At 32.2% G+C, this 12,208-nt stretch overlaps 1 protein-coding gene across 1 annotated transcript; it reads right to left on the bottom strand.

The window, feature by feature from the left end:
* Nucleotides 1-3,466: 3,466 nt before the first annotated feature.
* LOC131662035 (sulfate transporter 1.3-like) lies at nt 3,467-7,863 on the bottom strand. The gene is made up of 14 exons (XM_058931715.1): nt 7,561-7,863; nt 6,907-7,237; nt 6,778-6,826; nt 6,481-6,688; nt 6,155-6,335; nt 5,962-6,027; nt 5,748-5,861; nt 5,525-5,641; nt 5,285-5,411; nt 4,903-5,189; nt 4,631-4,821; nt 4,453-4,535; nt 4,077-4,153; nt 3,467-3,972 (listed from the first exon to the last, which is right to left on the bottom strand). Exons 2-14 carry the CDS (start codon nt 7,216-7,218, stop codon nt 3,829-3,831), a joined length of 1,956 nt encoding a protein of 651 aa, XP_058787698.1. The 5' UTR covers nt 7,219-7,237; nt 7,561-7,863; the 3' UTR covers nt 3,467-3,828.
* Between the last annotated feature and the right edge of the window lie 4,345 nt (nt 7,864-12,208).

Here is a 12,208-nt window from a genome sequence, read left to right as displayed (position 1 = left end):
TGGCTTCATAGAAGCACTAGTAAATTTGACTTTGCCTACTGATAATGAAAGAAAAAATGAATTGAGATATACTAAATACAATGTGGTGTATGATTATGTGTACAGGTTAAGGCTTCATGTGCTTCATCATCGACAAGAATTACGCATATTGCTAGTTGCACTCGTGCATCCAACATTCACATTACATCCTGGGTCGTATTTATTGAGATATGCGTTTCAAATAAGAGAAATTTTTAATACACCCTTATACGGGTGAAATAAATTTTTGAAAATTTGAAAATATCTTCCGTAGATTCATCTCCAAACGCACTCAAAATTAATTTTCATTGTGTTTCAGAAATAATGTTCTAGCTGCTGAATGGTTGTTTCACAATAATATTTGGTGTTCCTAGCAGTATGGTTGGAGCTATCTTTGCAGGATGGGTTAACTGCTGACTGACTGTTTCAGAATAATTTTTTCACATTTCATTTTGTTCCTGAATTTGGATTTCCATAGTGTTAATTCATCTATATGATGGAACCATTTTGCCGTGGATATTAGTAGAGTCCTCGGATAAGCCTAGACATTTGATCTTTTGCAGCTGATGGGATCTATGGGTACTTTAATTTGGTCGGATAGTGGATGAACTCTGCTGTGTGGATCAGGCTGTTTTGATTGTGGTTGTAACTGGATCAGAAAAACGGTAGTTGTCTCTCGCTGTGTTAGAGCATCCAGACAGCACTGTGCAGCGATTTTAGTCCCATGTGGTACTGGTGGTTTAACCTGACTGGAGAAATTTTGGTTTGAAGCAAAACTCTCCCGCGTAGGCTCGCATAGTGGTTTTTGTGCAGCTGTGTACTTGTCAATTGGGATGATTTTGGTGTTACAGTGGGAAAGCTTGGCACATTTGGAGCAGTTCACCGCTAGAACCGATAACGGCAGAGTATTTTCTAGGATAGTCCGCATAATTTGGTTCACTTCCTAGGAATCCTAAAGAATTGAAGTGGTCTCTTGTACAGAAAGAGAAAGATGTTGCATGACAGTTTGGAACTGCTATTAATGTCGAGCAATATGGATTCAATTGATAATTTGACTGGAATGAGCAATATGGATTCAGTTGATAATTTCCAATCAAAGGCCTGGTTGGTCAAGAGCATTAATGAAATTGTGAGCTGTGTTGATCTTGGAATATCAGCTACTACAGATGCTATACACATATCTTAATACTATAAATACATATTCATATATTTCATAGAACAGTGAAACAAATAAATAAACACAGAGTTTGTTCGTTATTAAAACCAAATGACATTATATGTACATATATACATCGATGTTCTAAATTGTTTCTTAGAAGCATGAACACGCCCCTGGAAGCTTGCCTGTTGTTCTAGCTCTTGCAACAATCCCATCTATGTATTTTATCTTCTCTTCATATTTTCTCCATGCTTTCTGCTTTTTCCTCTCATTTTCACTCTGCTGCATTTTTCACAAAGGTGTATCAATCAAACTTTATCAAAACACTATAAGCATAAAGTATGGTTGATCAGTTGAATAGAAAATCTAACCTCATGCTTATTTATGACTAGCTCTCTTTGAATATTCACTAAAAGTTTGAGTCTTTTTCATTGATGGTAATGAAGGGAATGTGATTGTCTTTTCAGGCTTCTTTTCTTCTCTTGAAGTTAATGTTGTTGGCACCTTGTTAACTTTTTCATATGTGCTTTTAAATGAGCCTACAATTTACGCAAATAGATTCATTTAATTATAATCGTATTTCTAGAATTTCTTAACCAGCGATACTTAGTTTGAATCTAGCCTTTGAGAATATGATATCATTTAAACTCCCGAGGATATGGGTGTAATTGGATCGATTTGGACAAATTTTTGATCAAAAATAGGTTCGAACCGGTGATATTTTCATCGGTTTGGTTTGGTTCGGTTTTTAACAGTTTTACCAAACCAAATTAACCGGTTTAGTTTGGTTTGGTTTGGATGATCGGTTTGCAATGTTTATTTTTTAAAATATTATATTCATTAGTATATTCTTCACTATCGTATACTATTAAATCAAAATCAAGTAAAATTGGTTGAATTTTTTTAATGTTTGAATCTAAGTTTGTAGGAATTACTAAGATTTGGAAGTACAGTCGTAAACATTGAGGGGAAAAAAATTTAAAAATTTGAAAAATGTAAATGTTCTCAATTTAAATGTGCAAAAAGTTTAATTTTCTAATGGAGTGTGTTAGTTTGGCGTTAAGAGTTTAGAATAAATGTAGGAGGAGCCATATCCTGAACTCGAGATTCCACCAGCCTCACAGGTATTATGCTTTTGCTTTTGGTTGCAAGAAATTTGGCCATATTGATTATAAACATTATTCTTTTATTTGCTTCATAGAAGCACTAGTAAATTTGACTTTGCCTACTGATAATGAAGAAAATATGAATTGAGATACACTAAATACAATGTGGTAGTAGTATATGATTATGTGTACAGTTTAAGGCTTCAAGAGCTTCATCATCGACAAGAATTACGCACATTGCTAGTTGCACGCCCCTTTGTTTTTTTCTTTTTGGGAGGATAATGTCTTGTCAATATTATTGTTGTGCATCCAACATTCACATCGTGGGTCGTATTTATTAGGATTTGCGTTTCAAATAAGAGAATTTCGTAATACACTTTTATAGAGGTGAAATACATTTTTGAAAATTCGAAAATGCTCTTCCGAGATGCATATTTGAACGCACTCAAAATCAATTTTCAATGTGTTTCGGAAATGTATCTCTAAAACCACTCTGTTTATACGTTATTATTATTTGAACGTTGGATTCAAACATTCGATGGTATTTTTCAGATATGCATATCCACAAACATTGTTGTTATATCAATTTGCTACATGATCACCCATACCACTATTTCATTCACTTAGATTGCTGATTATGCAATCTGAGTAGGGAAGCAACAAAATATTCAAGGTGGATGTGGAGACAGTTGAAATTAAATGGCCTTAATGTAGAAGGCGTTGAAGGTGACAGTGAGTTGTGGCACAAGAGATCGGGGAATCTGAATTTCTGAAACTTAGGGCATCTGAATTCTAAGAAGCTGGTACATGACATTTCTAAGATTGTGAAACCTACGAAGTCATCTGAGATATGTATGAAAGACAATCGACCCAAATTACCATTTTGATAATTGCATTAATATAATTCATTGTGTATAGAATATGAACACATACTTCAATTAGAAACCAAAACATAACTTTGTTTGTGTATAGAACACGAACACATACTTCAATTAGAAACCAAAAACATAATTTTTATGCGATTATCATTCAAAGCTCAAAGTGAACCTAACTTAAACAAGAATTGCCATGAAATGAATGAAAAAGTAAACATTTTGTTGCATCATACATCATATAAAATGAGAGGTATAGATGAACATCTCTTATGAAAATGAGACTATTCTTCATACTACTATACATACATAGATACATAGTTACATACCCATGTTAGCTTTCTAAGGATAATACATATATATCACAATGACAAAACTAGGGGACTAGTTAATGATTATTGTGAGTGCACAATTCATGCACCTTTTATGTTTGAATTATTTAATTTCCTGACTTTAGGATAAGGATCCTTGTAGCACTATTTTTCAGTATCGGATATATACTATATAGTCCCCTTTTTACTAACTTTAGTTAGTGATATCATATCATATCATATCCCATCTTTTGTATCTTTATCCTTTTGACTTTGCTACCATCTTCTAAGCTGAAATGAAAATCACTATGCCAATGTCTATTTCATTCTCACAAACCCAATTTTCTCTCTTGATGAATTTTTCATGGATTCACATCCAGCTTTGGAGAACAATATGCAACAGCCTCTGCAACTGTGAGGAAAATCTTGTCTTGGCCTATTATGTTAGCAAAATTTGATGTGTAAAGTTTGTCTGTCACTGCTGAACCAGGATTTGCCAGAACAAGCTGCTCTAACAAGTAACACAATATTGGTAAGAAAATTGTTAACATGTTTTGTCCTATGATATAGTTACATCATTTTCATGCTTCATTAATTTAGTAGAACTTACTTGAACACTTCTTTTTTCAAGACTTCTATGTAACTCTTCAAAGGCTTGGATGCCACTTGTATCAATATCAGTAACAGCTGCAATAGGATCATAAAATTTAGTCTATAAAACAACATGAAAATTGATGTTTTTACTATAGTAGTATCACCAGAGCCGTCTCAAGTTTTTGAAACCTCTGTGTAGGTTAGCCGCAGTGTTACTGTGGCAAAACAAGTAGAGACTCTATTAACTACAATTTAACTGTGACAATATTTTATAGGTTCTATTTAATCATAGTTTAACTGTGACAAATTTTAGGTCCTGGGCGGTAGTCCGCTCTCAAAGATGGCCCTGCGTATGAGGCTAAAACAAATAAGGACAAAATTTAGAGACTAACGTGACATTTCAACTATCAAAAACTGAATTCTTGTGTGGTAGTCTCCTTTCACAGTTTCTTCATCCGTTAACCATCTTAATATCCTGCAATGCAACAGAATACAATCTTAAGTCTCAAGAAAGTGTTCTTCTTAATAGTTGCGAACGTATAAACAAAGGAGGAGTTAGTTATTCTATACCTTTCTTTAACATAGTTGGAGTTGGAAAAATATATTGCGGAATCAACTCTTACAATCATTACACCTGGAATCCTACTAGCTTCTGGATATTGTTGGATGTTTCTATAGACAGTTGTCCGAGGAATCTTCCCCAAAATAGCAGTTCTTGGCCTTGTCACTTGTAATAGGATTTTCGCAAAAGATATAGAAACCTGCCACAAAGGGTAGAGATAATAAGGTTTCATTTATCTAAAACTGTTTAGAGCATAGGATAAGTAAGTTTTGGTACTTACAGCAATTAGAAGTCCTATCTCAACCGAGACGAAAACGACCCCAAAGAATGCTCCCATGCAAGCAATGAAATCGAATTTATCGATCTTCCAAATCAAAATTGCTGCCTGATAGTCTATAAGGCTGATGACAGCAGAAATGATGATTGCCGCGAGAATGGCGTTTGGAGTGTACTTAAAAAGAGGAGTTAGGAATTGCAGCGTTAAGAAAACAACCACAGACATCACAATATTAGATACCGCAGTTTGGCAGCCAGCCATGTAGTTTACCGCCGACCGAGAGAAAGAACCTAAGAAAATAATAATATATCAGCTGCTTAAAATATTCGTCTAAGTCGTAAATTTAGTTCATAAAATTTTAACAGTTAGAAATTTATGATCTTACCGGTTGCCACATAACATGAAGTCATCGAACCAACAACATTCATTGTTCCTAATGCAACCATTTCTCTGTTTCCATCGAGTTGATAGTCCTTCATAGATGCAAAAGTTCTTCCAATAGCTATGGCTTCCTGAAAACCATAATGCAACCGTTTAATTTGAAATGTCGTAGTAAGTAATGGAAGAAATACTCATCTAGAGAGATAGTACTACTACTAGTACTAATAGTATTAATTTTGCTTACAGTCAGTGCTATCATGCCTGCCGTGACACCGATTTTAAATCCTTTCCCAAGGTATTCGCCGCTAAAATAAATATCATGAACAGATGAAGGATTGATCCCTTTCTCTATATGATTTACCTTCATATGGCAATGAACAAACACTTTAGTTCTATGGAAATTAAGACTAACACATGTTCATATTCTGAAATATTCAGAATGAGGATGGAACTTTATATATACTTACAATTTCTACTCCTTGCTTATCTGCGCGTGTTAAGAATACGAAAAAAGTGGACAGAACAACGGAAATCAACGGAGCAATTGCTGGCACCCAGAAGAATTTATTGTTCTTCTTTCCCTAATCAACGCAACATGAAATAATATTAGAAAAAACATTGTAGTCCTCCTAACTATTTGCGAAATAATAGTCAGATGAAAAATGGAGTTTAATGTCATACGATAAACTTGGCGAGCAGAAGAAAACACAAAAAGCTAGCTCCGATTAATATAGTATGCCAGTTCCACTGCAAGATGGTAAATATTAGAGAATTCATCAATTGTATGCTTAGTTTACACTGATAGTGCATTTTGCATTTTCTTATTTAGTTAATAACTTGCTTGTGCATATTGAGAGAGGGAGAGAGAGCATACTCCATGTTTGGCTGATGCGAACACTGAATGCAGCACGGAGACAATATCGGTTTTTGTTGTGAACATTTTGGTTTTAATGCCAAGAAAACCCTTTAGCTGTTGTAGGCCAATTGTAATGGCAGCACCTCCCATAAAACCAACAATAGCAGCATGGGATAGGAAGTCAATCAAGAATCCTAACCTGTTTTTTCGACATAAAAAAAGAAGAGAATCAACATAACTATAAGATCATCATGATTCATGCTATATTAAATAGTGTAACATTTGTAATACATGTTTATCCGGTGTTTTTGTCTGTGTCTGTATCAGTGCTTTGTAGGATATACCTGAAAATCCCAAGAGTTGCTTGAGTAATCCCAGCGAAAAACGTGGCTGTAAAAGCAAGTCTTTGATATTCTTCTTTATGAGTAACAGGATCAATCTCATTACTAAGCAAAGTCCCCATCAAGAGAGAAACCACTGCCACCGGTCCTATAGCTATATCGCGAGAACTCCCCATGAACGCATAAATCAGCGGCGGAACAAAGCTCGAGTCTGCAAAACGTAGACCAAAAATAACAAAATTTCAGTTCAACACCCAAATTTCCAAAAACAAAACTTCGGATTCAAGACAAGTCTCTTACACAGTCCATACTGCGGAGCCAAATGCGCAAGCTTCGAGTATCCAATATCCTATTTTTCAAACCAAGTACTATTAGAACATAAAATATGAATCTTAACTGTGTAATATCATCATCATAAAGAAAATTTACCTGAGGTATGCAAAGACTTGCAATAGTGAGACCAGCAATTATATCTCCCCTAAACTTCTTAAGATTATAGCCTCTCCCCCAACTAAATATTGGGAATATGGCCTCGATACAAAGGATAAACTTTCTTGACTTGGTTTGATCTTTGAAGGATCTTAGAGGATCATCAGCAAAGAATGTTTCTTTAACAGTATATTTGAATTCCTTGAATAAATTCTGTTTCGGAGGAATTGCAACTTTGTAAGCATTCGGTGCTTCATCGTCTAAAGGCGTTATCTGGTTTCTTTCTGTTTCTTTATGAGTTGGAGAATCCATTGAAACAGTGACCTTCACTCTGTTGTATTATAGAGAGTAAAGTCAGAACTAATGATGGTGCATAAATATTGCATGCAAAGTCTACTATGTTGATTACAGCTCAACTAGATAGTTCATAAATGAAGATGATCAGAGATATAATAGAGGCAGATTCTACGGTGAATCGGTGATTAATAAAATACACAAAACACTGAGAAACTCATGGACCACCTTGTCCATACGGTCGACGGTGTGACTTAATTGGTGTTCGTTCAACGTACATTGTTTCAAGTCGCGGACACACTTATAATTTTCCTAAAATAAATCATACGTAGAGAAATAATTATGAAAAGTGAAGCAAACCTGAAGACAAGATTTGAATGGTCACTGCCACACTGGTTGTTCAATCTGTAATGTCTTATTGTGAAGCTATTGGATTATATAACTTGTATGATTTTATGTTTGAGTCAATGTTCTCAAGCTGAAATTGAAAACTTAACAAATTATTGTGTGAAACGTATCCTTATACTTGTCAAAATTTATGCATTCAATGCATAATTTTCAATCACTACCAAACAATAACCATGGAATTTTCCTAAGTCATATGGTCATCTAGCAATTTGGTTAACTGTAGCAAGACATGAAGAATAGGACAATTAGCATATGTAGGGCTTTAAAAACCACAAAGTCTTGAAGTTTGAAAAAGAGAGACAGCAAAATTAAATCTAATTAAGTCAATTTAATCATTCATTTGAAAATTGAAATGCTAATATAATATGTAGTTTCCTTTGTCAAATCTAGGACCAATAATTTTGATGGAAAAAAAATATCTAGAAGGAAGACAAAAATATATGACTAATATGCCAGAACTCGCCTCCGAACCGGACTAAACCGGTGGTATAAAGCCAAAAAAAATATTAAGTGTACAATAAAGAAAATACCATAATCATGTTCATATTATGGGTCATTGATTGTGATTTATTTTTGGTGTACAATTGTCATGTACTCTTTTTAAAAGGAATATAAAAACACGTCATTCTCAGAAAGCAAATAAAAAAATCAATTAGAAAGGAATCAAATCCTAAAACCTCAAATAAGATGAGACCAAAAAGTCACTATAAAGAAAGGAAAACAATAAAAGACATATTTGACTGACCAATATAAAACAAATGGTTTACTTTTGAGGATTCCATTACTATAATTCATGGTGTATAATAAGAAAATAGAAACGCGCAGTTTTACACCGTCATCCAATGAACTACGTATTTTCCATCAAATTATACTGATATTTTAAGACAAATTCTATGATTTTTTATTAAATGTTAAAACGAGTTTTATGATTTTTTATTAAATGACAGTGTAAAATTTGACGTTGCATGTCCCATGAAACTCAGTATAATATCAAAAAAATACATATTTTGAGAATTGCATTACTATAATTCATTGTGTATAGAACATGAACACATACTTCAATTAGAAACCAAAATCATAACTTTTTAGTTTTCTCCTATGAGCCACTAATTAACTATAAAAAATAAAGTCAAAAACTGACTTACCTGTCAATTGTTAGCTTCTGATGCAAGCCATTGATAGTGGAGAATTTCAATCTCAATAAAATAATAGTAACGCCAAAAGTAATATTCACGAATGCACTTTAAAAACTCCATTGTCAGAATTTGTGAAAAAAGGACAGATTGAAACTTAACTGAAAATGAAAATGATGAACATGAAAAAGGAATTAAAGAATTATTTTACAGGTAAGGTTTCCACTGTTCTCATGGTTGTGATGTGTAAGATTCGATTTGAACTTTTGAATGTACGATGAAAAATAGAAGAAATAACATGAACAGAAAACAGTGTCTAGGTACGATGAATCCTTAACCACAATAACAATAGCAATAGCAATAGTAATACTAATTTTTGTGTGTGTACTTTTTGGTTGAATGAGGACGGGAATAGAGGTTTGTTCACAATCGTATACCTCGGAGGAAAATGGTTGCTAAGAGGATTTTTTTTTGAAATTTTCAAAAAATTCATAAATGCATTATAAATAATATTATTATTTATAATTTATAATGCAAATCAATAGTATTTCATTTTTAATTATGTACATATTAAATATATTAAATGCGGGTCAAAGTTTTCACACTATGTATATATTCTTTAGTCATATCATATGAGTAATTAGCGTCTGATTTGATAAGAGTTCGTGTCGAGAGGTTATGGACTTATGGTACTGACAAAATATTGTTTTTACGAATTCCTCATTTTCTGAACCTTTAATTTTAGCAAAAGTTGGTTTATCACTCGAGGTAAATTTCTTATTTCTTGTTATATTTTTTTGTATCTTTATTATGAAAAAAATTTAAAACTTTGTATAAATAGTCCAAATTCATTAATTGTCAAATAAATTAAAGCATGTAAATTAAAAAGTGAGAGTTGTTAGGTCAATATTTTCATTTCAACGTTGCTCTTTGTTTGCTTTTGATTTTTTGTGTTGGCTTGGCGGTCTACTCCACACGTGTAAGTCAATATTGAATCAAGACGCCATTGCGTCCATATTCACTCTCACAATGCGCGGATGCCGCATTTTTGCCTCTTGAATTCAATATTTTAGAATGGACCCATGTTTGAATGAGTCATGGGGACCTAAAATTAAAGTACTCATCATCGATATATTAATTAGAGTATTTAATTGTTACCCACCTACCCTAAACTTCTATATTTTATTATTTTATTTCATGGACTATTTTATTCTTTAAATAAAAAATAAATTAATAACTTTTAATAAAAAAATTTATTCATATTTATTTACTCAAATATCATTTGGTAGAGATACTCTATATGATTTTTTTTAATGAGATCTCTATGTGATTATGATAATTTTGTTTGAGAGGATGATAATTTTGTCCTTATAATAATTACAAATTGAATTATGATTCTAAGAGTTTTATTTTTGTTTTCTTGTTTGTGGGTGTGTTTTCGCGTGCATAGAAATTTGATTTTTTTTTTTAATTTTTAAATAAATGGTATTAGAGATAAAGTTTTGATCAATGGAGGAAACAAAATTTTTGAACAAGCGTAAAAAGAAACCAGTAACAAAAAATTGATGATCACTTTGAAGACGAAGTTGAAGACATAGTGGAAATATGTGGGGACAAAGTAAAGATATGTGAGACTTTGAATGAAATGAGGATTTGTTAGATCAAATAGTATATGGTTAATAGTCATTTACCCCTTGTCATATAGACGGGTTTTGATTTACCCCCTTTTAAAAAAAGTTTTGGATTACTCCTATAATATTTGGGCACCCCCTAAGCATGTAAAAACCAGAGAATAAATAAAAAAATATATATTTTACTGGGGGTTAATTTTTCCTCTTAGGGGGCAAAAGACTTAGAATTTTAAAATTATAGGGGGTAATCCAAAACTTTTTTTAAAAGGGGATAAATCAAAACTCGCCTATATGGCAGATGATAAATGACTATTAATTCAATAGTATATTAATTCAAGTCTCTCATTGGGTAGTACTAGGAAGAAAATAGAATTTGAGTATTAATATAAATAGAGTTTGAATTTTCTATAACACAACAAAATGTAATCTTTTGGATGTGTTGAGAATTTGAGTAATTATGTCTGGGATGATTTTTATTTTTTTTTCAAAAATTATAGTTGAGAGGATTTTCAATATTTTTTCCAAAAAATTATTATTGGGAGAGGATTTGCAATTTTTTCAAATTTATACATTTGTTAATGTAAATAAAGAGTTTATAAATGTTTTATTCAATTTCGTACCTTTATAATAGGTTTTTTATATTAAAATTAAATTATATATATTTTACTATATATTTAAAAATTTCTACATAAAACCATAAATTATATAGATATTTATGGAAATTTTTTAAAAAAAGTTTGCACTAAATTTATCACAAATATCTAGTATTGTTTAAGGAGTGTGATCTTTTTTTTTTTTTAAATATAAAAATAGGTGTATATTTTTTTTGTACAATTAATATATAAATAAAGTTGTTGATTTACAAATATCAATAATTTATTTATATTAATATATTATAAAAAATATAAAGAAATATTAATGCTAGAGATCAAACCATAGATCAACAGGTCACATTCATTTAACTAAACTAACAAATAACACATGAGCTATTCTAAGAACCCCCAAATTAATATGTCTTGTAGGGTGTTACTAAATTTTAAAATAAACTTGTATATGATGTAGAGGTGCACCTGTTTTTTTTTTTATGAATCTGCTATGTGTTGTGAGGTGTCATCGAGTTTTTAAAAAACCTGATATATGACTTAAGGGTGCACAAGATTTTTTGATAAATTAGATAGACTATTTTTTTCTAATTATTTACAAACACTATCATATTAACACCAAGTTACCTCATCGCGGTTTTTGATTAACTTTTTCTCTATAGAATCATACAACCTATAATCAAACTCATTTTGCCTATAGCCGATGAAGATACATTGGTTTGAATTTGCACCCAATTTGGATCTTTCATCCTTTAGAATATGCACAAAATCCTTACAACCAAAGACTCTCGAATGATCATACTTAACATTCTTTCCAAACCAAAATTTTTCTGGAACTTCACTGTTCAAAGCAACAGTAGGAGTGAGTTTACGAACATGCACCACCGTGTAAAATGCCTCACCCCAATAATGATTGGACAACTTAGATTCAAAAAGCATACACCTTACTCTCTCAATTAATGTTTGATTCATCCTCTATGTTAAACCATTCAGTTTAGGAGTTTTAGAAGGAATATTTTCATGTGAAATACCATACTGCTTGCAATGGGAATCAAATGGCCCACAATATCCACCACCATTTTTAGAACGAATACATTTCAGCTTCTCGCATGTCTGCCTCTCAACCAAAGCATGTAATTCTTTGAACTTATTCAACACATGGTCTTTTGTCTTCAAGGCATAAAATCATAGTTCCTGGAACCATCATCAATCAAGGTAACAAAATAAAGTGCAC

The sequence above is a fragment of the Vicia villosa genome, linkage group LG3 (genome assembly GCF_029867415.1).
Source record: "Vicia villosa cultivar HV-30 ecotype Madison, WI linkage group LG3, Vvil1.0, whole genome shotgun sequence".
Classification (NCBI taxonomy): Eukaryota; Viridiplantae; Streptophyta; class Magnoliopsida; order Fabales; family Fabaceae; genus Vicia; species Vicia villosa.
Note: the sequence above shows the minus strand (reverse complement) of the source record. Positions and strands in the feature narration are given on the sequence as shown.

Bases quoted from the DNA above. Each gene is read 5' to 3' on its own strand.
- LOC131662035 (XM_058931715.1), bottom strand. From the start codon at position 7,218: ATGGATTCTCCAACTCATAAAGAAACAGAAAGAAACCAGATAACGCCT. The intron at 4,536-4,630 runs GTATAGAATAAC...GTTGCATTGCAG, and splicing joins TCCAACTATGTTAAAGAAAG to GATATTAAGATGGTTAACGG. The intron at 4,154-4,452 runs GTTAGTCTCTAA...ATCCTATTGCAG, and splicing joins TTTGATAGTTGAAATGTCAC to CTGTTACTGATATTGATACA.